The sequence below is a fragment of the Rhinopithecus bieti genome, unplaced genomic scaffold (genome assembly GCF_001698545.2).
Source record: "Rhinopithecus bieti isolate Rb0 unplaced genomic scaffold, ASM169854v2 scaffold_44965, whole genome shotgun sequence".
In the NCBI taxonomy this organism is placed as follows: Eukaryota; Metazoa; Chordata; class Mammalia; order Primates; family Cercopithecidae; genus Rhinopithecus; species Rhinopithecus bieti.
Window position 1 is genome coordinate 471,601 of NW_016818013.1, and position 26,156 is coordinate 497,756.

Sequence of the window (26,156 nt, forward strand, 5' to 3'; positions counted from 1 at the left end):
AAAAAAAAAAAAAAAAAAAAAAAAGGCAGAGCTCAAGACATTAAGGATTTTTTTTTAAGTTGGACTTTGGCACCTGTGTTACACGATTGGTTCTGGAACATTCTAGAATGTGTTTTCTGACGTGGGTCTGTAGTGGAGGCCTACAGAGTTTTCACTGGACCTGCTTTGATCCTGTCTCTGCTGTGCGGCCTTGTGCAGTTATACCAGCTCTCTGATGTGCCAATATTGCTGTGTCAATATTGATGTGTCAATATTGCTACTTCATAGATTATTTTGTTACCTAAGCTACATTCAGGTGAGGAGAACATTTCTTGGAAAATGTCCTCAGTCCCTGCAATTCTTACTTATTAGCCCAGCCTCCTCCCCTCTCCCCATCCCAGTCCCCTCCAGCTCTCCATTCATTTCCTCATTTCTACCATTTGTCTCTCTAGCAGGGTAGGGAGGGGCTTGGGTTGCCCTGGAGGGGCTGGCCTGTGCTGGGTGAAGTTCACACCTGGGTGTGCCCTCAGGAAAGGAGCCCCTGGGGACAGGGTGACCATAGGAAAGGCTCAGGGCTCCCCAGTGCGCCATGCTGTCCTTTGTCTCATCTCTGATTCTGTGCTTACTGTGCCCAAGTATGGAATTGCAGGGTAGCAGCATGGGGACTTCCAGGTGGGCCCCTCCCAGAGGTGGAGGTTTGAGCCAATGAAGAATTCAGTCTCCTGACAGAGGTCTCCCTCCAAAAGGTCGTGTCTGCAGGACAGCTGCAGCAATTCCACATCCGTATCACTCACTTTCTAGTTTTTTTTTTTTTGCTTTGTTTGGTTTTTGAGACAGGGTCTCGCTTTGTAGCCCAGGCTGGAGTGCAGTGGCGTGGTGCGATCTCAGCTCACTGCAACCTTTGCATCCCGGGCTCAGTTGATCTTCCCACCTCAGTTTCCCAAGTAGTTGGGACCACAGATTCTCACCACCACACCCGGCTAATTTTTCTATTTTTAGTAGAGACGGAGTTTCTCCATGTTGCCCAGGCTAGACACTTTCTTTCTTTTTCCTTTCTTTTCTTTCTGTTTTTTGTTTGTTTGTTTGTTTGACAGAGTCTTTCTCTGAGATGGAGTCTAGCTCTGTCCCCCAGGCTGGAGTGAAGTGGCAGGATCTTGGCACACTGCAACCTCTGTCTCCCAGGTTCAAGTGTTGTGCCCCAGTCCTTTAATTCCCCAAAGAAGACCACCAGAATCCAAGGTCAAAGCCAAATGGCAAGGATCTTTAATACAAGTTCGAACCTGGACTCCCAACCAAAAACTGTTCGAGAGCCCTCGGCTGGGTCTGAGACAGCGTTATATAGTCAGCAGTAAACAGGCACAGAGTCACAGGGGATTTTATGCAATACAGGTTTGGGATTGGCTGATATTTGAACAAGGCGATTTGGCCGTTTATGATTGGTTCCCGCCTTCTGGGAGTTTCAGTTACTCTTTCAAACACTCATGACCTTTATCAGGGGACTCTCCAGGTGGTGTTTTCCAAAGTTGAGATATATGGAGGAATGTGTTTGTGCTGGGCTCAGGAAGTTGAGATATATGGAGGAATGTGTTTGTGCTGGGCCCAGGGCTGAGGAATGTGTGAATGCGTGTGTGTTTGATCTCTTTCACAAGCGATTCTCCTGCCTCAGCCTCCTGAGTAGCTGTGACTACAGGCGCATGCCAGCATGCCCGGCTAATTTTGTGTTTTAGTAGAGACGAGGGTCTCACCATATTGGTCAGGCTGGTCTCAAACTCCTGACCTCAGGTGATCCACTTGCCTTGGCCTCCCAAAGTGCTGGGATTACAGGCATGANACGGCAAGGATCTTTAATACAAGTTCGAACCTGGACTCCCAACCAAAAACTGTTCGAGAGCCCCCGGCTGGGTCTGAGACAGCGTTATATAGTCAGCAGTAAACAGGCACAGAGTCACAGGGGATTTTTATGCAATACAGGTTTGGGATTGGCTGACATTTGAACAAGGCGATTTGGCCGTTTATGATTGGTTCCCGCCTTCTGGGAGTTTCAGTTACTCTTTCAAACACTCATGACCTTTATCAGGGGACTCTCCAGGTGGTGTTTTTCCAAAGTTGAGATATATGGAGGAATGTGTTTGTGCTGGGCTCAGGAAGTTGAGATATATGGAGGAATGTGTTTGTGCTGGGCCCAGGGCTGAGGAATGTGTGAATGCGTGTGTGTTTGATCTCTTTCACAAGCGATTCTCCTGCCTCAGCCTCCTGAGTAGCTGTGACTACAGGCGCATGCCAGCATGCCCGGCTAATTTTGTGTTTTAGTAGAGACGAGGGTCTCACCATATTGGTCAGGCTGGTCTCAAACTCCTGACCTCAGGTGATCCACTTGCCTTGGCCTCCCAAAGTGCTGGGATTACAGGCATGAACCACCATGCCCGGCCCTGGCTGGACACTTTCTAGTTTTGCGATCTGTCCTCTCCTCTCAGCCTCACTGCAACCATGCGTGGCGGGTGGGCCAGAATGACCCTTCCCCTCTTACATTTGGAGAAGTTGAGGATGGGGGTGAACCCTGAAATCATTCATGCCCAGGCTCCCTGTTCGAGGGCCCATGCTGCCCACTAGTGGCTGTGTGCGCACCTGCCTTTAGGGAGTCCAGGGCAGCCGGGACAACCAGCTCTGTCTGCAGAGACCAGTGGCCAGCCTTCCCAGGACTCTGGGCGGGGACCGTCCCCCTCAGGCACTGCATGCCTTCACCAGCTCCTCTTCCTGTCTCTCAGCATCTGGTTTAGATGCATAGATACATACATTATCATATATGTATATTTTAATTGTGCTAAAATACATGTAAAATTCACCATCACAACCATTTCTAACTGTACAGTTCCTTGGTGTTGGGCAATCATCACCACCATACATCTCCAGAACTTTTTTTTTTTAAATAACAGAGTCTTACTCTGTCACCCCGGCTGGAGTGCAGTGGTGTGATCTTGGCTCACAGCAATCTCTGCCTCCAGGGTTCAAGTGATTCTCCCACCTCAGTCCCTTACTAGCGATGAAGCAACAATGATGATTCTCCCTCAAAGGGAAGAAGAATCTTCCAGGTGTCGCTTCAAGGAGGCAGCAGTTATAAGACAGGCTGGGCTGCAGAGCCCAAGTGGGAGGTTGCAGTGAGCCAAGACCATGCCATTGCACTCCTGCCTGGGCGACAGAGCAAGACTACAGCTCAAAAAAAAGGAGAGAGAAAAGAAAGCCAACGAGACATCATTAGGCAATCCACTGTCATGTGAGTTTGAGAAGGAAAGTAGAGAAAGGAGAAATAAGTTTATTTAAAGAAAGAATGGCTGAAACTGCCTAAATCGTGGGAAAGATTTAGACATCCAAATCCATGAAGCTTAAAGATTCCTAAGGGGTTCAAACCAAATATACATAATTACAATATAATCAAATAATCAAAAGTCAAATATTTTTTTAAAATGTTGAAGAGGCAAGAGAAAAGTGGCATGACACAGACAAGAGACTCTTCATTAAATTATCAGCAGATTTCTCAGAAGAAACTTTGCAGGTCAGGAGAGAATTGAAGAATATATTCAAAGTGCTGAAAGAAAAAACTGCCAGCAACTAATACTATGTCTGACAAAGCTATCCTTCAGAAAGAAAGAAGAAATAACATGTTCCCTAGACAAACAAAGCTGAGGGAATTCAGGACCACTAGGTCTACCTTGAAAGAAATGCTTAATGGAGTTTTCAAGTAAAATGATAGAAAGCAGCTGGGTGCCCGGGCTCATGCCTGTAATCACAGCATTTTGGGAGGTCGAGGAGGGTGGATCGCCTGATGTCAGGAGGTCAAGACCAGCCAGGCCAACATGTGAAAACCCACCTCTTCTAAAAATACAAAAAATTAGCCAGGTGTGGTGGCAGGTGCCTATAATCCCAACTAGCGGGGGGCTGAGGCAGGAGAATCAATTAAACCACTAGGCGGGGGTTGCAGTGAGCCGAGATCACACCACTGCACTCCAGCCTAGGTGACAGAGCAACACTCTGCCTCAAAAAGAAAAAAAAAGAATGCCAGTTAATCACATGAAACCATAAGAAAATATACAATATTCAGCGGCAAAGGTGCATAGACTTGGGAGGCTTAGGCCAGAGAATCGCTTGAATCCAGGAAGTGGAGGATTCAGTGAGCTGAGATTGCACCACTGCACTCCAGCCGGCCAAACTGCATCTCAAAAAAAAAAAAAAAAAAAAAAAAAAAAAAAAACTTAAGGCCTGGCCTCCTGCTCCCCTCCCACCCTCCCTTCTGTAGGTCCAAGCTGTCTTGGTTGAGGAGGGGGCTGAGGAGGTGTGAGAGCCTGCCAGGAACCCACTGCCAGGACCAAGTACTCGGCACACAGGCCCCTGATGCCTGCGTCTAGCAAGGCCTCCAGTGGCATCAGCATCTTCAGGTGGAGGAACATGGAACCTTGCTCTGTGGCCGTGTTCCCCTGGCACTCTGTCCCTTTCCTGACCCCTCCCTGTAGCCGCGTGAGGCCCAGCAACCTGCCAGTCACTCAGTGGCCTCCAACCAGACAAAAGAACCTGCCAAGTCAGCAGCTGTTGCTCATGAGCGGCCACCAGGTGGGACAGGGAGTGCTCACCCTGGGCGGCCTCCTGGAGCCACCTGCCCTGAAAGCCCAGGGCTTGGAACCCCACACACTTTGGGGGTGGTTGAACCTGGTAAGAGCTCACCTCCCACCATGGAGGAGGAGTCCTGGGCCCCTCAGGGGAGCCCCTGCTGGACAGTGACACAGAGAATGACCATGAAGATGCTTTCCTCTCTGTCATGTCTCCTGACACCCAGTTGCCTCTAGCACCCAGAATATGTCAGACCCAGTCCCTCAGTGCTCTGCCTGGACTCATCTTCTGAGAAGGATGAATGCAGCCCCAACAAATGGGACAAAGACCACATCCGGCGGCCCGTAAGTGGCGGTCATGATCTTCAGCAAGCAGCACCAAGTCCTGGCGGGGCCCACCAGCATGACCCCAACCAGGACAACCGGACCATCAGCCAGATCCTGGGTGAGTGGTGGAACACCCTGGGGCCCAATGAGAAGCAGAAGTACCATGACCTGACCTCCCAGGTGAAGGTGGCCCACTTGCAACAAGGACTGAAAGAAGTCCAGCCCGGAGGCCAAGCCCACAAGCCAGGGGCTGTCAGGAGGGCACAAGGGCTCGTGGAAGCAGAGCATGTCAGAGACAGGCACTGCCAATGCCCCTGGGATGTCCTCTGAGCTCCTGTCAGTTGCAGCCCAGACACTCCAGAGCTGGGATACCAAGGAGCAGCTTCTGTGGGGCAGAACAGTTGCACACAGTCAGGGAATCTGGCTCAGCCTGGCCTGAGCCTTCTGCCACAGTGGAGTACACAGCCTGGACAGCAAGGAAGTGGACCGTCAGGCACTACAGGAACTGATGCAGGTGGTGTCTGGGGCTGCATCATATCTGGCCCAAAGCCTTCTGCCCAGTATGGAGCTCCAGGCCACTTTGCAGTCCCTGGTGAAGGAGGTGACCAGTGGGCAGCCCTGCTGCTGCCCACTTGAGCTGTTTATTCCCAGCATGTGGCCAGTGAGGACATAGCGAGTGACCAAGAGCACATGGTCATCCATGAAGAGGAAGGGGTGATGATGTCATTGCTGATGATGGCTTCAGCACCACTGACACTGATCTCAAGTTCAAGGAGTGGGTGACCGACTGAGAGTGGGGGCAGCTCTGGGAAGGAGCCAGAGGGCAACAAGGACTTTGGTGGGAAGGCATTTGCACCTGTCATCCCTTCCTCCTTTATCCCCTGCCGCCCCTTGCTGGATCCTGAGCCCCCAGGGCCCCCCGATCCATCTGCAGTTTTTGGCAAAGGCTATGGTCCTGCCCTGTCCTGCTCCTCCACATACTCGGATGCTTCCTCCTCAACCTCGGCAGCCACCTCCTTCTAACTGGGCCCAGGAGCCTTCAAGGCCCAGGAGTCTGGTCAGGGCAGCAGAGCAGGCCCCCCTGAGGCTCCTACCCGCTGGGGCTGGGGGCCCAGCAACACCTTCCGAGGCCACCTGATTCCTCCCAACGGATCCTGCCACCTTCTGGCACAAGAGATCTGAAAGTGTGGGCGACCTGGAGCCAGGCGGCCCCTCAGTCATAGTGGCCCCTCCCGACAGTAAGGCTTTCCTAGGCAGCAGCTGGGCTGAGCCACCCAGGGTGCTGGGCCTGCAGAGGAGAAACTGACTGGGCTTTGGCGGGCGGGGCAGAGGGAACCCTACGGACCTGGATCCCGCACCCGAGGACCTCACCACTCCCAAATGCAAGATGAGAAGATGCTCCAGCTGCAGCCTGGAGCCCAACACTCCCAAGTGCGCCATGTGAGAGGGGGACAGCTTCCCCTCTGCCTGTACAAGCAGACAAGCCGAGGACGGGCTCAGGGAACCGAAGTCCGAGAAGGCGCTGTCCTCCTCAGTGCGCGAGTCCTGGAACAGTGTCGGCCCTGGTCATGCAGCTCTTCCAGGCCCACGGCTTCTTCCAGTTCCCCCAGACACAGCCGCCCTCCAGGCCTGCTATGCACACATCTTCCCCTCCAAGGTTTGTTCTGCCCCTGCCCGGACTCCCAGCCCCGCGAGGGTCCTGACCACACCTCACCTGGCTGGGGCTCTGGCGCTGCCCCGGCTGCCCCGCCACTGCCTCGCCACTGCCTCTGGAGTCCGGCGAGGCTGGTAGTCGGAGCAGGGGCAGCAGTGGTGCCATTTCGGGGGTGGTCCAATGAGAGGAGCCTCAGCCCCGCGGGCTGCTCGGTGGCAGTGACAACTGCATGACATTCTGGGCACCTCACGGATCTTCAACTGCAGGTGAAACCGATGCTGGTGGTGGGTGCAGGGCCGCTGGGAGACACTGCCTGGGTCCCAGAGGCTGGGCTGGGGCAGGTGCCACCTGAAGCTGCTGGGGCAGCGTGGGCAGGATGTTCTGCACACAAACCTTGGAGGAGAAGATGTGTACATAGCTAGTCCACCGCTGTTGCCCCTGCTCTGACTCCCAGGCCTGCCTGACCCCTCACCCTGCTCATGCTGTGGTGCAACCCTGGCTGCTCTGCCACTGCCTCTGCCCCAGAATCGGGGCCTCGGACAGCCTGGCTGGAAGGGGACTCCCCAGTCCTGACCCCCACCCCCGGGTCCCTCCATAACTACCACAGGCAGGTGGGGGACCCCGGAGAAGATCCCAAGACTCACAGTACCCCCTGAGGACACGGACAGTATGTGGGTGTAGCAATGGAGGGCAGGATGGTTATCTTCTCCTGGGTAAAGTCATTTCATCCTTTCAGTTTGGGGCAGAATAAGGCCTGCTCCTTTTTTTTTTTTTTTTTGAAACGGAGTCTCGCTCTGTCCCCCAGACTGGAGTGCAGTGGCGCGATCTCGGCTCACTGCAAGCTCCGCCTCCCAGATTCACGCCATTCTCCTGCCTCAGCCTCCCGAGTAGCTGGGATTACAGGTGCACGCTACCATGCCCGGCTAATTTTTGTATTTTTAGTAGAGGCGGTATTTCACCATCTTGGCCAGGGTGCTCTCGATCTCCTGACCTCGCGATCCTCCCGCCTCCACCTCCCAAAGTGCTGGGATTACAGGTGTGAGCCACCGCACCCGGCCAAGGCCTGCTCCTCTTATATATATACCCCCTACCCCTGCAGCTGTGAGAGCAGGAGAGCTGGGGGACCTGCAGCAGCAGTTTCCCTCCTCCCAGCCCCTGTACATAACTTGGAGTGTGTGACCTTCAGAGCTTTCCACTTAATGCAAAATAGCTCCTGCCAGGGCTGCAGGATGGACTATGGTGCGGGCCTTGGGCCACAGGGAAGCACCTGTGGAATAGAGGGAGTTCATACACCCCTTTTTTTCCCCAGAGGGGCCGGACTCAGGTTAGTTTGGGGGCTGGGACTCCTGCACTTTGCTACAGGCACCGGGAGGGTTTCCTCCCCATCCCCTCTGCCCTCCCAACTTGAGTTGTACTTTTTAAGGTGATTCCCCTGCCTTTGCCCCGTCCCCAGAACAGAACATGTTGATCATGTGAGATATTTTTTACTGTGCCGAGAAGCTGCAATGACCGACATTAAAGCTGTTTAACACCAAATAATAATAATGTAAAACTTGACCTCATGCTGGTTTGGCATGATCTGTTGGGGCCTGGTGCGGAAACTCACTCTGAAATAATTACCTCCCAGAATTTTTATATAATGGTGGCTGCAATTCCAAAATTCCATACTTTTGGAATTTATACACAAAAGATAAAAAAATTAGAGGCCAGGCCCGGTGGCTCACGCCTGTAATCCCAGCACTTTGGGAGGCCAAGGCTGGCAGATCACCTGAGGTCAGGAGTACGAGATCAGCCTGGCCAAGATGGTGAAACCCCGTCTCTACTAAAAATACAAAAATTAGCTGGGCGTGGTAACCTGCACCTGTAATCCCAGCTACTCAGGAGGCTGAGGCAGGAGAATCGCTTGAACCCGGGAGGCAGAGGTTGCAGTGAGCCCGAGATGGCACCACTGCACTCCAGCCTGGGTGACAGAGCAAGACTCTGTCTCAAAAAAAAAAAAAAAAAAGTTATCCAAATATAAATGCATTAAACAGAAACTCTCAAACATGCACCAGTTCCAAAACACAGCAGCTGTGGGTGAAAATAGAAACTGCAGATTAAAAGAATCATGATACTTTATCTTTTTTCATAATTTTAATGAATATTGAATAAAAAGATACCACTTTCACATAGGCATTTATCTGAAGTTTATTTATTTTTATTTCATTATTTTATTTTATTTTAGTTTAGTTTAGTTTAGTTTTTTGAGATGGAGTCTCCCTCTGTCGCCCAGACTAGAGTGCAGTGGCCGGATCTCAGCTCACTACAAGCTCCACCTCACGGGTTCACACCATTCTCCTGCCTCAGCCTCCCGAGTAGCTGGGACTACAGGTGCCCGCCCCCTTGCAGGGCTAGTTTTTTGTATTTTTTAGTAGACACGGGGTTTCACCGTGTTAGCCAGGATGGTCTCGCTCTCCTGACCTCGTGATCCGCCCATCTTGGCCTCCCAAAGTGCTAGGATTACAGGCTTGAGCCACCGCGCCCGGCCTTATCTGAAGTTTAGAAATTCTCCCACCTTACTTTAGTTTCTTCAGCTTCTGTTGTATCAAGCAAAATGAAAGTTATAGATATTTAAACTGAAACACATATAAAATACGTAGCTATTTTTTTTTTCAGACAGTGTTGATCAGTTGCCAGGCTGGAATGCAGTGGTGTGATCTTGGCTCACTGCAACCTACGCCTCCAAGGTTCAAGCGATTCTCCTGCCTCACCCTCCCAAGTAGCCGGCATTACAGGCACCTGCCACCATGCCCAGCTAATTTTTGTATTCTGAGTAGAGACAGGGTTTCACCGTGTTGGCCAGGATTGTCTTGATCTCCTGACCTCGCGAACTGCCCACTTCAGCCTCCGAAAATGCTGGGATTACAGGCGTGAGCCACCACACCAGGCAAAGTTATTTTTAATGCATTAATATATCAATTTACCTAATTATCTATTTGCACAAAAAGAGGTATGGATTATCCCCCCCCCCTTTTTTTTTTTTTCCAAGACAGTCTCTGTTGCCCAGGCTGAAGTAGAATGGTGTAATCTTGGTTCACTGCAACCTCTGCCTCTGAGGCTCAAGCAATTCTCGTGCCTCAGCCAGGCGTGAGCTATTAGGCCTAGCAATATCACATAATGTTGAGTTATTTTTTGGTGGTTGAAAATTTCATGATTTATTGTTTCTTTGTACTTTTTTCTCTCTCTTCTCTCTCTCTCCCACTCCATCTGACAGTGTCTCACTCTATTACCCAGGCTGCAGTCTCAAACTCCTGGGTTCTAGTGATCCACCTGCCTCAGCCTCCCCAGTAGCTGGGACTACAGGTACATATTACCATAACTGGTTTTTAATTTTTTATAGAGAGGGGATCTTGCTATGTTCCTCATGCTGTCCTCACACTCCTGGCCTCGAGTAATCCTTCTACCCTGCCTTTCCAAAGAGCTGGGATTACAGGTGTGAGCTATAGCACTGGCCTGCTTTGTACTTTTCTATAGGACTTCGACTTTATATAATAATTACAAGTAATTTTTACGAAAGTAGTAGTCATCCTAAACTTTTTAAAGTTAAGCAGTGATTAAGAATGAGCTACAGAAAGTAGTATTAATTCAGCACCTATTATATACTAGATATTCTGCATACAGCAAATCACCTAGTCCACATATCAAGGCAGGAATTACAATCTTTATTTTTCAGGAGACAAAACTGTGGATTACAAGCCTTTGTTCATTCTAGAGTTACACAGATGCTGCCAAAACAAGTGCCCTCCTCCCGGCAGCCTGTCCCCTGCTGATTTTATCAAATTCAATCCCCCACTTCCATCCCCACTTCTGTGCACAAGAATGTTCACACACACACACACACACACACATTTCTGCTATATTCCATCTGACTAGGCCAGGAGCTTGTCATGACAAACCAAATGAAATACCTATTTCCTGACCAAAGCTGTTATTCTGTATCTCTGTGGTTTGAGAAATAGTTTGATTTCACTCTAACAAGGATCACAATGAGGTCTTAAAAGAGGTAACTAGGGCCGGGCGCGGTGGCTCAAGCCTGTAATCCCAGCACTTTGGGAGGCCGAGACGGGCGGATCACGAGGTCAGGAGATCGAGACCATCCTGGCTAACACGGTGAAACCCCGTCTCTACTAAAAAATACAAAAAACTAGCTGGGCGAGGTGGCGGGCACCTGTAGTCCCAGCTACTCAGGAGGCTGAGGCAGGAGAATGGTGTAAACCCGGGAGGCAGAGCTTGCAGTGAACTGAGATCTGGCCACTGCACTCCAGCCTGGGCCACAGAGCGAGACTCCATCTCAAAAGAAAAAAAAAAAAGAGGTAACTAGGTAAAACCATCCTAGTCTATGTGAAAGTGTGTGATGTTCAGATATATCCAGCCCTTTGAGATGCTCTGCTGGAAGGTGGTTGAGGTGCAAAGTGCTGACTTACGGTCATCTTGGTCCATGGTCATTAATAATGATAGTTTGTACTTCTTTTGTGTTTGTGCTAAGAGTGGTTTCAAAACCTGGAAGAAGCTTATCAATTTCTAGGTATTCAAATATCTCTTTCACAATGTGTGTGTGTGCGCACTATGAAAATACATACACACATATATTCACATATGAATATACACACACATATTTATATATTTACATTATACTAATAAAATACTAAAAAAATTTTTGAGATGCAGTCTCACTCTGTTGCCCAGGCTGGAGCGCAGTGGCATGATCTCAGCTCACTGGCACCTAGTTCTCCCAGGTTCAAGCAATTCTCCTGCCTCATCCTCCAGAGTAGTTGGGATTATAGGTGCCTGCCGCCACACCTGGCTAATTTTTGTATTTTTAGTAGAGACGGCGTTTCACCATCTTGGCCAGGCTGGTCTTGAACTCCTGACCTCGTAATCCATCCACCTTGTCCTCCTAAAGTGCTGGGATTTACAAGCGTGAGTTACTGTGCTGGCATAAAGTAAATTCTTAATGATCCATGAAAAGAGAATGGTAGGCCAGATGTGGTGGCTCTCACCTGTAATCCCAGCACTGCAAGAGGCTGAAGCAGGAGGACTGCTTGAGCCCAGGAGTTTGAAACCAGCCTGGGAAACATGGTGAGACCCCCCTCTCTAAAAGAAATATAAAAATTACCTGGGTATGGTGGCTCACACCTAGGGTCCCAGCTACTCAGCAGGCTAAGGTGGGAGGATCACTTAAGCCAAGAAAAGAAGAGGTTGTGGTGAGCCGGGATCACACCACCACACACACTCCATCCTGAATGACAAAGTGGTACCTTGTCTCAAAAAGAGGGAAAAAATTGGTATCCATGAAAAATTTAAAATATCTATATATACATAAATCTATACAGAAATAGTATATTAATCAAAAAGTAAATTCTTAATAGTTCATGACAAACAAATAGCAGGCCAGGCATGGTGGCTCATGCTTGTAATCTCAGCACTTTGGGAGGCTCAGGCAAAAGGACTGCTTGTGTCCAAAAGTCTGGGAACAGCCTGAGCAACACAGTGAGAACCAACCTCTCAGAAAAAATCAGAAATTAGCCAGGCATGGCGGCACGTGCCTGTAGTATCAGCTACTCAAGATGTGGAGTTGGGAGAATCACTTCAGGCCAAAAAGCTAAGGCTGCAGTGAGCCATGATCACATGACTACACTCCAGCCTGGGTGACATGACTACACTCCAGCCTGGGTGACAGAGCAAGACCCTAACAAAACAAAAAAGATAAGTGTAAAAAATATAAATATAGAAGACATGAAGTGAGAAGTTACCATGTCCAGAGCAAAGAAAAAGGGCTGAAGCAGAGGCTCATTCCCATTCCCACCCAAAGAAAACAAGAAAAATGAGTCACTAAATAAAACAAAAATCAGTATGAAACCACGCAGGCAGAATTTATTATAAATTTGTCACAAATCCACTGTCAAGGCTAAAAGGAGAGGCAGGTGTTTTGCTAAGGTACTCTGCTGTAAAGTTACCAACAATTAAGAGTCCAGGGAAGCTTTAGGCTCCTTAATGTTGTTGACCATCAAAGACTAAAAAGATGGATCCAGAAGAGGTGACTGCGAGGCAAGAGCAAAGCCAGAAAAGGCCATGATGAGGCAGAAGATGGGCTCAAGTTGTCACTATGAGGCCGAAGATGGGCCACAAGAGGCCATCGTGAGACAGGAGCTGGTATGACAGGGACGACAGTGAGAGAGGAGCTGGGACATGGGAGGCAGGCATAAGGAAAAAGATGGGCCAGGTGATGACAGTGAGAGGCAGCAGCTGGGCCTAGAGATGCCAGTGTGAGGCAGGAGCTGGGTCTGTTGAGGCTGCCTGGAGAAACCATTGTTGGGCAAAAGCTGGGCCTGTTCAGGCTGCCACAAGGAAGGCAGTGAAACTGGAGGGCTGGACTTGAGAAAGTTTTGGGTCTACAAAGGCCGCCAGGAGCTGGACAGGAGCTGAATCCAAAGAGGTTGTTGTGAGGCAAAATCTCAACATGCAGATGCACCCAGGAGGAAGAGCTGGGCCAGAGGAGGACACCAGGAGGCAGCAACTGGGGAAGGAAAGGCACACTTGAGGCAGTTCAGGGCCTAGATAGGCAGCCAAAAGGAAAAAACTGGGCCTGGAAAGGCAGTTGAGAGAACTGAGGTGGGCCTAAAGAGGCCATTCAAAGAAAGGAGTTGAACCTGTCAAAGCTGCTGAAAGGCACGAGTTTTGGACAGGGAAGGTAACAGAGAGGCAAGAGCTGGGCGCAGACAGTCCACTGTGAGGCAGAAGTTGGGGGTGTAAAACCTTCGTAAGGAAAAATCTGGGCCTGGAGACACCGACTTGAGGTCAACTTCTGGTTCTGAAGAGAAAGACAAATACCAAAAGTGGGGCCTGGGAAGACTGCGGAGACACATGAGGTGGCATGGGTCTAAAAAGGCCACTCAAAGGGAGGAACTGGGCTGGGAAAGACTGATGGACAAAGCTTTTCACCTGGAGAGGCTGATGGGGGGCAGGAGAAGGGCTGGAAGAGGCCGACTTCAGGATGTCTTGGGCTAAAAAGACGAACAGGAGACAAAAGCTGGACAGGAAGAGGCCGACAGAACGTTCTGCGCCTGAAGAGGCTGTCGCGAGGCTGGAGCTGGGGCCGGAGAGGCCAACATGAGGATGACGCGGACATGCCGAGGCCATTGGCAGGCCTGCGCTGGGCCCAGAGAAGCCAACCGGAGGAAGTTCGGGGCCCAGAGACGCCATCGGAGGGCAGGAGCTGAGCCCGGGGAGGCCACTGTGAAGCCTGAGCTGGGACTGGAAAGCTTGGCTTGAGGACATTTGGGGCCCACAAAGGCTGCCAGGAGCTGGGCAGGAGCTGAGTCCAAAGAGGTGGTCGTGAGGCAGGAGTTGGGCCTGTAGACGCAGCCGGGAGGAGGAGCTGGGCCTGGAGGGGACGCCGGGAGGCTGCAACTGAGTCTAGAGAGGCCAGCCTGAGGAAGTTCTGGGCCCGGAGAGGCTGCTAGAAGAGAACGACTGGGCCTGGAAAGGCCATTGTGAGGAACGAGCTGGGCCTAAAGGGGCCACTGGGAGGCAGGAGCTGGGCCTGTCGAAGCTGCCAAATGGCAGGAGGAGCTGCGCATGGGGGAGGCTGCAGGGAGGCAAGAGCCGGCCGTGGAGAGTCCACTGTGAGGCAGAGGCTGGGCCTGTAAAGGCCTTTTGGGAGGCAGGAGGCTGGGCCTGGAGAGGCCGACTGGAGGTCAGGTCCGGGGCCTGAAGAGGCCACCAAAAGTCAAAAGCAGGGCCAGGGAAGGCCGCCGAGAGGCATGAGCTGGGCTGGGACTAAAGAGGCTACTGGGAGGCAGGAGGAGCTGGGCCAGAAGAGGCTGACTCGAGGAAGTTTTGCACCTGGAGAGGCTGCCGAGAGGCAAGAGCTGGGCCCGGGGAGGCAGGCAGGAGGACGATTGGGGCCCACAGGGGCCACCCAGAGGCAGAAGCTGGCCCCAGAGGGGCCGCCTGGAGGACAGTGTGGGCCGCTGGGAGGAAGAGCTGGGCCTGGAGAGACCGACTGGAGCAAGTTCTGGGCCTGGAGAGGATGCAAAGCAGCAAACGCTAGGCCTGGAAAGGCCGCCCTGAGGCACGGGCTTGGCCTACAGAGGCCACTGGGAGGCAGGAGCTGGACCCACGGAGGCTGCCGAGATGCAGGAGCGTGGCCGGAGGAGGCCACAGTGAGGCAAGAGTGGACCTGNCCACTGTGAGGCAGAGGCTGGGCCTGTAAAGGCCTTTTGGGAGGCAGGAGGCTGGGCCTGGAGAGGCCGACTGGAGGTCAGGTCCGGGGCCTGAAGAGGCCACCAAAAGTCAAAAGCAGGGCCAGGGAAGGCCGCCGAGAGGCATGAGCTGGGCTGGGACTAAAGAGGCTACTGGGAGGCAGGAGGAGCTGGGCCAGAAGAGGCTGACTCGAGGAAGTTTTGCACCTGGAGAGGCTGCCGAGAGGCAAGAGCTGGGCCCGGGGAGGCAGGCAGGAGGACGATTGGGGCCCACAGGGGCCACCCAGAGGCAGAAGCTGGCCCCAGAGGGGCCGCCTGGAGGACAGTGTGGGCCGCTGGGAGGAAGAGCTGGGCCTGGAGAGACCGACTGGAGCAAGTTCTGGGCCTGGAGAGGATGCAAAGCAGCAAACGCTAGGCCTGGAAAGGCCGCCCTGAGGCACGGGCTTGGCCTACAGAGGCCACTGGGAGGCAGGAGCTGGACCCACGGAGGCTGCCGAGATGCAGGAGCGTGGCCGGAGGAGGCCACAGTGAGGCAAGAGGTGGACCTGGAGGGGCCACTGTGAGGCAGAGGCTGGGGCGCTAGAGGCCACCCACAGGCGGGAGATGGGCCTGCGGGGCCCACCAGAGGCATGAGCTTGGCCTCAACAGACCACCATGAGGGAGGACCTCGGCCCAGAGAGGCCTGTGTGAGGCCGGAGCTCACACCTGGGCAGGCTGCGAGAAGCACGAGTTGGGACTAAGCAGGCCACCGTGAGGGTCCTCAGAAGCTGGGCCTGCTGAGGCTGCTGGCAGGCAGGCAAGAAGGAACATGGCCCCAGGAAGCCGCCGTGAGGCCACAGCTGGGCCTGGAGAGTCCCTTGGGAGGCAGGAGCAGGGCCTGCAGAGGTTGTTCTGGAGCCAGAGCTGGGTATGTGCAGGCTACCAGGAGGCAGGTGGTGGGCCAAAAGAGCTTGACTGGAGAAAGTCTGGGGCCTAAAAAGGCTGGCAGGAGCTGGGCAGGAGCTGAGCCAAAAGAGGTTGTTGGTTGTGACGCAGGACTTGGGCCTGGAGATGTGGCCAGGAGAAGTAAGAGCTGAGCCTGGCGAGGCTGCCATGAGGGAGGCAGAGGCTGGGCCCGTAGAGGCTGACGGGAGGCAGAAGCCGGCCACGGAGGAGCCCACTTGAGGACCTTCTGCGCCTGGAGAGGTCAACGTGAGGGCGGAGCTGGGCCCAGGGAGGCTGACGTGAGGACGATGTGGGCCTGCCAAGGCCGCCGGCAGGCCCACGCTGGGCCCAGAGAAGCCAACTGGAGGAAGTTCTGGGCCCAGAGATGCCGCTGGAGGGCAGGAGCTGAGCCCGGGGAGGCCACCGTGAGGACTGAGCTGGGACTGGAGAGCTTGGCTTCAGGACGTTTGGGGACCACAAAGGCCACCAGGAGCTGGGCAGTTGAATCCAAAGAGGTGATTGTGCGGCAGGAACTGGACCTGTACATGCAGCCGGGAGGAGGAGCAGCTGGGCTTGGAGGGGACGACAGGAGGCTGCAACTGGGTATGGGGAGGCCGGCCTGAGAAAGTTCTGGGCCCGGAGAGACGGCCAGAAGGGAACAACTGGGCCTGGAAAGGCCGTTGTGAGGAAAAAGCTGGGCTTAAAGGGGCCATTGTGAGGCAGGAGCTGGGCCTCTCGAAGCTGCCGAAAGGCCTAGACGGGGCCTGGAAAGGCCCTTCCCCGTGAGGAAGAGGCCACTGGGAGGCAGAAGCGGGGCTGTCAGAGCTGCAGAAAGGCAGGAGGAGCGCTGGCCTGGGGAGGCCGCAGTGAGGCGAGCGCTGGGCGTGGAGAGTCCGCTGTGAGGCAGAGGCTGGGACCGTGCGGGCCTTCGGGAGGCAGGAGGCTGGGCATGGAGAGGCCGACTGGAGGTCAAGTCCTGGGCCCGAGGAGGCCACCAGAAGTCAGAAGCGGGGCCCGGGAAGGCCGCCCAGAGGCGTGAGCGGGGCTGTGCCTGAAGAGGCCAGTGGCAGGCAGGAGGAGCTGGGCCTGGAGAGGCTGACCTGAGGAAGTCCGGCAGCTGGAGAGGCCGCCGAGAGGCAGGAGTTGGGCCGGCAGAGGCCTGCAGGGGCCGCCGGGAGCAGGAGCGATCCCTGGAGAGGCTGACTCAAGGATAGCGTGGGCCTGCAGAGGCTGCCAGGAGGAAAGAGCTGGGCAGATAGAAGCCCGCTCGTGGAAGGCTGGGGCCTGGACATGCCAACGGAGGGCAGGAGCTGAGCACAGGGAGGCCACAGAGGCGCGAGCCGGGCCTGGAGGGCCTGACTTCAGGACGTTTGGAGCTTATAAAGGCCGCTGAACAGGACTTGGGCCAAGCCGAGTCCAAAGAGGTTGCTGCGAGCCAAGAGCTGGGCCGGCGGCTGCAGCCGGGAGCAAGAGGAGCTGGGCCTGGACAGGAGGCCGGGAGGCCACAACTGGGCCTGCAGAGGCCGGCCTGAGGAAGATCTGGGCCTGGAGAGGCCGCCAGAAGCCCAAGACAGGACCTGGAAAGGCCCTTCCCCGTGACGAATGAGCTGGGCCTAAAGAGGCCACTGGGAGGCAGAAGCGGGGCTGTCGGAGCTGCAGAAAGGCAGGAGGAGCGCTGGCTTGGGGAGGCCGCAGTGAGGCGAGTGCTGGGCGTGGAGAGTCCGCTGTGAGGCAGAGGCCGGGCACGAGTGGGCCTTCGGGAGGCAGGAGGCTGGGCGTGGAGAGGCCGACTGGAGGTCAAGTCCTGGGCCCGAGGAGGCCGACAGAAGCCAGAAGCGGGGCCCAAGAAGGCCGCCCAGAGGCGTGAGCGGGGCTGGGCCTGAAGAGGCCAGTGGCAGGCAGGAGGAGCTGGGCCTGGAGAGGCTGACCTGAGGAATTCTGGCAGCTGGAGAGGCCGCCGAGAGGCAGGAGCTGGGCCGGCGGAGGCCGACTGGAGGACGACTTGGTCCTGCAGGGGCTGCCGGGAGCAGGAAGGATCCCTGGAGAGGCCGACTCGAGGACAGCGTGGGCCTGCAGAGGCTGCCGGGAGGAAAGAGCTGGGCCGAGAGAAGCCGGCTGGAGGAAGGCTGGGGCCTGGACAGCCGTCGGAGGGCAGGAGCCGAGCCCGGGGAGGCCACAGTGAGGCCCGAGCCAGGCCTGGAGGGCCTGGCTTCAGTACGTTTGGGGCCTATAAAGGCCGCTGAGCAGGAGTTGGGCCGCAGCCGAGTCCAAAGAGGTTGCTGCGAGGCAGGAGCGGGGCCGGCGGCCGCAGCCAGGAGCAGGAGGAGCTGGGCCTGGACAGGAGGCCGGGAGGCCGCAACTGGGCCTGGAGAGGCCGGCCTGAGGAAGATCTGGGCCTGGAGAGGCCGTCAAAAGGCCAAAACAGGACCTGGAAAGTTCCTTCCCCATGACGCATGAGCTGGGCCTAAAGGGGCCACTGGGAGGCAGGAGCGGGGCTGTCCGAGCTGCCGAAAGATGGAGGAGCGCTGGCCTGGAGAAGCCGCAGTGAGGCGAGCACTGGGTGTGGAGAGTCCGCTGTGAGGCAGAGGCTGGGCCCGTGCCAGCCTTCGGGAGGCAGGAGGCCAGGCGTGGAGAGGCCGACTGGGGGTCAAGTCCTGGCCGCGAGGAGGCCGCCAGAAGTCAGAAGCAGGGCCCGGGAAGGCCGCCCAGAGGCGTGAGCGGGGCTGGGCCTGAAGAGGCCAGTGGCAGGCAGGAGGAGCTGGGCCTGGAGAGGCTGACCTGAGGAAGTCTGGCAGCTGGAGAGGCTGCCGAGAGGCAGGAACTGGGCCGGCGGAGGCCGACTGGAGGACGAGTTGGGCCTGCAGGGGCCGACGGGAGCAGGAGAGATCCCTGGAGTGGCCGACTCGAGGACAGCGTGGGCCTGCAGAGGCTGCCGGGAGGAAAGAGCTGGGCCGAGAGAAGCCGGCTGGAGGAAGGCTGGCGCCTGGACAGCCGTCGCAGGGCTGGAGCCGAGCCCGGGGAGGCCACAGTGAGGACCGAGCCAGGCCTGGAGGGCCTGACCTCAGGACGTTTGGGGCTTATAAAGGCCGCTCAGGAGGAATTGGGCCGGAGGCGAGTCCAAAGAGGTTGCTGTGAGGCAGGAGCTGGGCCGGCGGCCGCAGCCGGGAGCAGCAGGAGCTGGGCCTGGACAGGAGGCCCAGAGGCTGCCACTGGGCCTGGAGAGGCTGGCCTGAGGAAGATCTGGGCCTGGAGAGGCTGTCAAAAGGCCAAAACGGGGCCTGGAAAGGTCCTTCCCCATGACGCATGAGCTGGGCCTAAAGAGGCCACTGGGAGGCAGGAGCGGGGCTGTCGGACCTGCCGAAAGATGGAGGAGCGCTGGCCTGGGGAGGCCACAGTGAGGCGAGCGCTGGGCGTGGAGAGTCCGCTGTGAGGCAGAGGCTGGGCCCGTGCCGGCCTTGCGGAGGCAGGAGTCTGGGCGTGGAGAGGCTGACTGGAGGTCAAGTCCTGGGCCCGAGGAGGACGCCAGAAGTCAGAGGCGGGGCCCGGGAAGTCCACCCAGATCTTTGAGCGTGGCTGGGCCTGAAGACGCCAGTGGCAGGCAAGAGGAGCTGGGCCGGGAGAGGCTGACCTGAGGAAGTCTGGCAGCTGGAGAGGCCGCCGAGAGGCAGGAGCTGGGCCGGCGGAGGCCGACTGGAGGACGAGTTGGGCCTGGAGGGCCTGGCTTCAGGACGTTTGGGGCCTATAAAGACCGCTGAGCAGGACTTGGGCCGGAGCCGAGTCCAAAGAGGTTGCTGTGAGGCAGGAGCTGGGCCGGCGGCCGCAGCTGGGAGCAGGAGGAGCTGGGCCTGGACAGGAGGCCGGGAGGCCGCAACTGGGCCTGGAGAGGCCGGCCTGAGGAAGATCTGGGCCTGGAGAGGCCCTTCCCTGTGATGAATTAGCTGGGCCTAAAGTGGCCACTAGGAGGCAGGAGCGGGGCTGTCGGAGCTTCCGAAAGGCAGGAGGAGCGCTGGCCTGGGGAAGCTGCAGTGAGGCGAGTGCTGGGGGTGGAGAGTCCGCTGTGAGGCAGAGGCTGGGACCGTGCGGGCCTTCGGGAGGCAGGAGGCCGGGCGTGGACAGGCCAACTGGGGGTCAAGTCCTGGGCCCGAAGAGGCCGCCAGAAGTCAGAAGCAGGACCCGGGAAGGCCGCCCAGAGGCGTGAGCGGGGCTGGGCCTGAAGAGGCCAGTGGCAGGCAGGAGGAGCTGGGCCTGGAGAGGCTGACCTCAGGAAGTCTGGCAGCTGGAGAGGCCGCCGAGAGGCAGGAGCTGGGCCGGCGGAGGCCGACTGGAGAACAAGTTGGGCCTGCAGGGGCCGCTGGGAGCAGGAGCGATCCCTGGAGAGGCCGACTCGAGTACAGCGTGGGCCTGCAGAGGCCGCCGGGAGGAAAGAGCTGGACCGACAGAAGCGGGCTGGAGGAAGGCTGGGGCGTGGAGACGCTGTCAGAGGGCAGGAGCCGAGTCCGGGGAGGCCACAGTGAGGCCCGAGCCGGGCCTGGAGGGCCTGGCTTCAGGACGTTTGGGGCCTATAAAGGCCGCTGAGCAGGAGTTGGGCCGGAGTCGAGTCCAAAGAGGTTGCTGTGAGGCAGGAGCTGGTCTGGCGGCCGCAGCCGGGACCAGGAGGAGCTGGGCCTGGACAGGAGGCCGGGAGGCCACAATCGGGCCTGGAGAGGCCGGACTAAGGAAGATCTGGGCCTGGAGAGGCCGCCAAAAGGTCAAGACGGGACCTGGAAATGCTCTTCCCCGTGACGAATGAGCTGGGCCTAAAGAGGCCACTGGGAGGCAGGAGCTGCCGAAATGCAGGAGGAGCGCTGGCCTGGGGAGGCCGCAGTGAGGCGAGCGCTGGGCGTGGAGAGTCCGCTGTGAGGCAGAGGCTGGGACCGTGCGGGCCTTCGGGAGGCAGGAGGCTGGGCATGGAGAGGCCGACTCGGGGTCATGTCCTGGCCGCGAGGAGGCCGCCAGAAGTCAGAAGCGGGCCCGGGAAGGCCGCCCAGAGGTGTGAGCGGGGCTGGGCCTGAAGAGGCCAGTGGCAGGCAGGAGGAGCTGGGCCTGGAGAGGTTGACCTGAGAAAGTCTGGCAGCTGGAGAGGCCGCCGAGAGGCTGGAGCTGGGCCGGCGGAGGCCTGCAGGGGCCGCCGGGAGCAGGAGCGATCCCTGGAGAGGCTGACTCGAGGACAGCGTGGGCCTGCAGAGGCCACCGGGAGGAAAGAGCTGAGCAGACAGAAGCCCGCTCGTGGAAGGCCAACGGAGGGCAGGAGCTGAGCACGGGGAGGCCACAGTGAGGCCTGAGCCGGGCGTGCAGGGCCTGACTTCAGACGTTTGGAGCTTATAAAGGCCGCTGAGCAGGACTTGGGCCGGAGCCGAGTCCAAAGAGGTTGCTGCGAGGCAGGAGCTGGGCCGGCGGCCGCAGCCGGGAGCAGGAGGAGCTGGGCCTGGACAGGAGGCCGGGAGGCCGCAACTGGGTCTGGAGAGGCCGGCCTGAAGAAGATCTGGGCTGGAGAGGCCGCCAAAAGGCCAAGACGGGGCCTGGAAAGGTCCTTCCCCGTGATGAATGAGCTGGGCCTAAAGAGGCCACTGGGAGGCAGGAGCTGCCGAACGGCAGGAGGAGCGCTGGCCTGGGGAGGCCGCAGTGAGGCGAGCGCTGGGCGTGGAGAGTCCGCTGCGAGGCAGAGGCTGGGAGCGTGCGGGCCTTCGGGAGGCAGGAGGCTGGGCGTGGAGGGGCCGACTGGAGGTCAAGTCCTGGGCCCGAGGAGGCCGCCAGAAGTCAGAAGCGGGGCCCGGGAAGGCCGCCCAGAGGCGTGAGCGGGGTTGGGCCTGAAGAGGCCAGTGGCAGGCAAGAGGAGCTGGGTCTGAAGAGGCTGACCTGAGGAAGTCTGGCAGCTGGAGAGGCCGCCGAGAGTCAGGAGCGGGGCCAGCGGAGGCGGACTGGAGGACGATTTGGGCCTGCAGGGCCTGGCTTCAGGACGTTTGGGGCCTATAAACGCCGCTGAGCAGGAGTTGGGCCGGAGCCGAGTCCAAAGAGGTTGCTGTGAGGCAGGAGCTGGGCCAGCGGCCGNCCCGTGACGAATGAGCTGGGCCTAAAGAGGCCACTGGGAGGCAGAAGCGGGGCTGTCGGAGCTGCGGAAAGGCAGGAGGAGCGCTGGCTTGGGGAGGCCGCAGTGAGGCGAGCGCTGGGCGTGGAGAGTCCGCTGTGAGGCAGAGGCTGGGCCCCAGTGGGCCTTCGGGAGGTAGATGGGCCTGGGGCCGCTGCGTGGAGCAGGAGGAGCTTGGCCTGGTCAGGAGGCCAGGAGGCTGCAACTGGGCCTGGAGAGGCCGGCCTGAGGAAGATCTGGGCCTGGGGAACCCACCAAGAGGCAAAGACGTGGCCTGGAAAGGCCGTTCCCCGTGACCAATTAGCTGGGCCTAAAGACGCCACAGGTAGGCAGGAGCGGGGCCTGTTGCAGCTGCCGAAAGGCAGGAGGAGCTCTGGACTGGGATGCCGAAAAAGCTTCATTGGAGAAAGTTTCTGGCCTACAGAGGCTGGAACTGGGTGTGCAGGACCTGAGCGAAAAGAAGTTGTTTTTTGTGAGGCAAGAGTTGGGCGTGTATATGCAGCCATGAGGAAGACCTTGGTCTGGGGAGGCTGCCATGAGACAGACTGGGTCTACAGAGGCCTTCAGGAGTCAGTTGCTAGACCTGGACGGGTCAACTTCAAGATTGGGCCTGCAGAGGCCCCCATGTGGCCTGAGTTTGGCCTAGTGAGCTTGGGTTGAGCAAGTTTTCGGTGTATACAGGCCATCAGAAGCTGGGCAGGTGGTACGTCCACAGAGGTTGTCGTCTGGCTGGAGTTGGGTCCATAAACAGTCAGGAGGAAGACCCGGGCCAGGAGAGAACACCATGAGGCAGCAAATGGGTCTGGTGCGTCTGACATGAGGACGTTCTGGGCCTGGAAAATCCATTACGTAGAATGAGCTGGTCGTAAAGAGGCCACTGGGAGGCAGGAGTTGGGCCTGGAGAGGCTGACTTGAGGCAGTTGTGCACCTGGAGAGTCTGCTTAGAGGCAAGAGCCGGGCCTAAAGAGGCTGACGTGAGGTCGATTTTAGCCTGCAGAAGCCACCAGAAGGCAGGAGTTGGCCCTGGAGAGGCCGAATTGAGGACAGTTTAGCTGCTGGGAGGAAGAGCTGGGCCTGGAGAGACCGACTGGAGTAATTTGAGGGCATGGAGTGGATGCACAAAAGCAAATGCTCGGGCTGGAAAGCCTGCTGTGGGGCATTGGCTTGACCTACACAGCACTGGAAGGCAGGACCTAGGCCTGCAGAGGCTGACTTCAGGACGATTTGGGCCTGCAGAGGCCTTTGGGAGGAAGATCTTGGCCTGGACAGGCTGAATGGAGGGAGTTTTGGGCCTGGAGTATGCATCAAAAAGCAAAAGTTAAACTAGGAAAGGCCACCGGGAGACATGAGCTTGGCCTACAGAGGCCATTGTGAGGCAGGAGCTTCACCTGAGGAGGCCACAGTAAGACATGATCTGGGTCTGGAGAGTCCACTGTGAGGCAGAGGCTGGTCTGTAGAGTCCAACAGTAGACAGAAGGTGGGCCTAAAAAGGCTGATTTGAGGAAGTTTTGGGCTTCAAGAGTCAGTCAGAAGGCAGGCACTGGGCCTGGATAGGGCCTGACAGTCATGAGTTGGGCCCAAACAGGCCAGTGTGAGGGAGGAACTGTGCCTGTTGAGGCTGCTAGCAGTCAGTCAGAAACTTGGCCTGGGGCAGCTGCCACGAGGCAAGAGCTGGGCCTGGAGAGGCTGCCAAGATGCAGGAGCTGAGCCTGGAGAGGCTGCCAAGATGCAGGAACTGGGCCTGGAGAGGCCAGTATGAGGCAAGAGACCAGCGTGTAGAGGCCGACTTGAGGAAGATTTTGGCCTGGAGAGACGGTCGGGGGCAGGAGCTGGGCCTTTCGAGCCTGCTGGGAGGCAGGCAGGAACTTGGCCAAGGACGAACTCCGTTAGGCAAGAGCTGAGCCTGGAGAGGCCATGGTCATGCACAAGCTGGACCTATTTAAGCTGCTGGGAGGCAGGTTGTGCTGGAGAACGTGATGTGAGAAAGCTTTGGGCCTATAAAGGCTGCCAGGAGCTGGGCAAGAGCTGAGCTGAAAGAGGTTGTTGTGAGGTAGGAGGTGGGTCTGGAGATGCAGCCGGGAGGAAGAGGTGGGCCTGGAGAGGCCCATTGAGGAAGTTCTGGGCCTGGACATGCTGCCAAAAGGCAAAAGCTGAGCCAGAATGGCCACTGTGAGGCATGAGCTTGCTCTAGAGAGGTCATTGAGAGGCAGGAGCTGGGCCTGCAGAGGCTGCTGAAAGGCAGGAGCTTGGCCTAGGTGGCCAGGAAAGTCTCCTGTGAGGCAGAGGTTGAGCTTATAGAGGCTGACGGGAGGCAGGAGTTCAGCCTGGGATGGTGGACCTGAGAAAGTTCTTGGTCTAGAGAACTGCCAGGATGCAGGAGCTGGGCCTGGAGAGGCCTGGAGAGGCCACCAGGGCATGAGCCGTGCCTAAAGAGGCCAATGTTGCGCAGGAGCTGTGACTGGAGAGGCTGACTTGAGGAAGTTTCGGGCACGGACAGCCTGTCGGGGAGCAGGACCTGGGCCTGGACAGGCCACAGTGAGGCATGAGCTGGGCGTAATGAGGTTAGTGTGAGGCAGGATCTGGGCCCATCAAGGTGGCCGGGAGGCAGGTAGGAGCTTGTTTGGGGAACATGTCCATGAGGCAAAAGCTGGGCCTGGAGAGGCCATTGTCACGTAGGAGCTGGGCCTGTCCAGGCCACTGGGAGGCAGAGGGTGGGCCTGGAAAGTTTGACTTGAGGCACTTTTGGGTCTTCAAAGGCCACTAGAAGCTGGGCAGGAGCTGAGCCAAAAGAGGTTGTTCTGAGGCAGGAGCTGGGCCTAAAGAGGCCGTTGTAACGATGGAGCTGGGCCTGTGGATGCTGTTGTGAGGCAGCAGCCTCATCCACGGAGACTGCTGTGACGTAGGGTAGGGGCCTAAATAGACCATTGTGAGTCATGAGCTTGGTCTGTAAAGGCCGACTGGAGAAAGTTCTGGGCCTGGAGAGGCTGCCGGGAGGCAAGACCTGGGCCAAAAGATTCAAGCATGTTACATTTATTAGGTACTTTATTTCCATTATTAAATTGTGATATATAGTAAAGTAATTATAGAACTCACCATAATGTAGAATCAGTGGGCATGTTAAGCTTGTTTTCCTGCGACTAGATGGTCCCATCTGAGCATGACGGGAGAAAGTGCAGATCATTAGGCATTAGATTCTCATAGGGACAGCGCAACCTAGATCCCTCACATGCATGGTTCACAACAGGGTGCATGCTCCTATGAGAATCTAATGCTGCTGCTGACCTGAGAGAAAGTGGAGCTCAGGCGGGAATGTGAGCAAAGGGGAGTGGCTGTAAATACAGATGAAGCTTCCCTCACTCGACACCGCTCACCTCCTGTTGTGTGGCTCCTTACAGCTCCATGGCTCAGGGGTTGGGGACCCCTGCTCAAGTGCATCCAAAAGGACCCTTCCAACACCAGTCTTCATAGCAGTCCAGTGCAGCAACCACTTAGCTCCCAAGGCATGTGCCTCAGTTGGCATTTCATCACAATCAACAGTAAGTGGTAGCTTGAGTCACTGTGAGGTCACTTACCGGAAATCACCAGCATCCCATTTCCCATTGGCAAGGAGCTCAGCACTGTCCCTTGGAAAACCAAACCTATGCCCAAATCCCATCTGTGTGGGTTCATCTCCTGGGACACTTCCGAGCATATTAGAGTCCAATCAGGAGACATAAACCACTCAAAAGTTTAAAGTGGTAAAATTTAATCCAGAGAATTATTCATTGTAACAGGGGAAAAACATAATGAGAGATTGGCTAGCACAAAGTAAAGAGAACCCTAGAGAAAACAGGACTAGCCCAGGCCAGACATGGTGGCTCATACCTGAAATTCCAGCAATTTGAGAAGCTAATGCAGGAGGACTGCTTAAGGCCAGGAGCTAGAGACCGGTCTGGACAACACAGTAAGACCCTGTCTCTTTCCAGAAAAAGAAAAAACTTAGCTGGGAGTGGTGGTGCACACTTGTAGTCCCAGCTACTCAGGAAGCTGAAGTTTGAGCCTGGGAGATCAAGGCTGCAGTGAGTCATGATTATGCCACTACAGTCAAGCCTGGGTGACAGAGCAAGACCCTGTCTCAAAGAACAAAACAACCACCACCACCATTTACAGACAGAAAAGAAACAGAGCTAATAAGCTAAGGAAAGATGTCGAAATGTAACAAGTAAAGTAATATGAGGTCTTTTACCTATTTAAAATAATCAAACAAAAAATGACTTATTAAATTATAATACCCTGTGCTGGCAAAGGTACAGTGAAATGGGCACTTT

The 26,156-nt window shown here is 56.3% G+C and overlaps 3 protein-coding genes and 5 pseudogenes across 4 annotated transcripts; 1 reads left to right on the plus strand and 7 right to left on the minus strand.

The window, feature by feature from the left end:
- Positions 1–568: 568 nt before the first annotated feature.
- LOC108518263 (protein capicua homolog pseudogene) lies at positions 569–6,696 on the plus strand (annotated as a pseudogene).
- Positions 6,697–12,465: 5,769 nt separating this feature from the next.
- Positions 12,466–14,180, minus strand: LOC108518273 (putative uncharacterized protein FLJ44672). Its single transcript, XM_017856535.1, has 2 exons — positions 13,540–14,180; positions 12,466–13,408 (listed from the first exon to the last, which is right to left on the minus strand). The coding sequence occupies exons 1-2, from the start codon at positions 13,873–13,875 to the stop codon at positions 13,229–13,231; spliced, it is 516 nt and encodes a 171-aa protein (XP_017712024.1). The 5' UTR covers positions 13,876–14,180; the 3' UTR covers positions 12,466–13,228.
- LOC108518264 (putative uncharacterized protein FLJ44672) lies at positions 14,109–15,441 on the minus strand (annotated as a pseudogene).
- Positions 15,417–16,478, minus strand: LOC108518265 (uncharacterized; annotated as a pseudogene).
- LOC108518272 (putative uncharacterized protein FLJ44672) lies at positions 16,389–18,256 on the minus strand. The gene is given in 4 exon segments (XM_017856534.1): positions 16,389–17,753; positions 17,756–17,831; positions 17,834–17,968; positions 17,970–18,256. Coding segments are annotated over 4 exon segments (1,239 nt in total). The 5' UTR covers positions 18,174–18,256; the 3' UTR covers positions 16,389–16,929.
- A 1,392-nt stretch (positions 18,257–19,648) lies between these two features.
- On the minus strand, positions 19,649–20,513 carry LOC108518266 (putative uncharacterized protein FLJ44672; annotated as a pseudogene).
- Positions 20,502–22,667, minus strand: LOC108518267 (proline-rich protein 36-like). The gene is given in 4 exon segments (XM_017856529.1): positions 20,502–20,598; positions 20,601–20,665; positions 20,699–21,834; positions 22,557–22,667. Coding segments are annotated over 4 exon segments (1,389 nt in total). The 3' UTR covers positions 20,502–20,521.
- Positions 22,668–23,652: 985 nt separating this feature from the next.
- Positions 23,653–25,552, minus strand: LOC108518268 (putative uncharacterized protein FLJ44672; annotated as a pseudogene). The gene has a single exon (XR_001882334.1). The product of XR_001882334.1 is annotated as a putative uncharacterized protein FLJ44672 (transcript).
- Between the last annotated feature and the right edge of the window lie 604 nt (positions 25,553–26,156).

Bases quoted from the DNA above. Each gene is read 5' to 3' on its own strand.
- LOC108518273 (XM_017856535.1), bottom strand. From the start codon at position 13,875: ATGTCCTCAAGCCAAGCTTTCCAGTCCCAGCTCAGGCTTCACAGTGGC. The intron at 13,409-13,539 runs GTGAAAAGCTTT...CTTTCTCTTCAG, and splicing joins CCCCCCATCAGCCTCTCCAG to AACCAGAAGTTGACCTCAAG.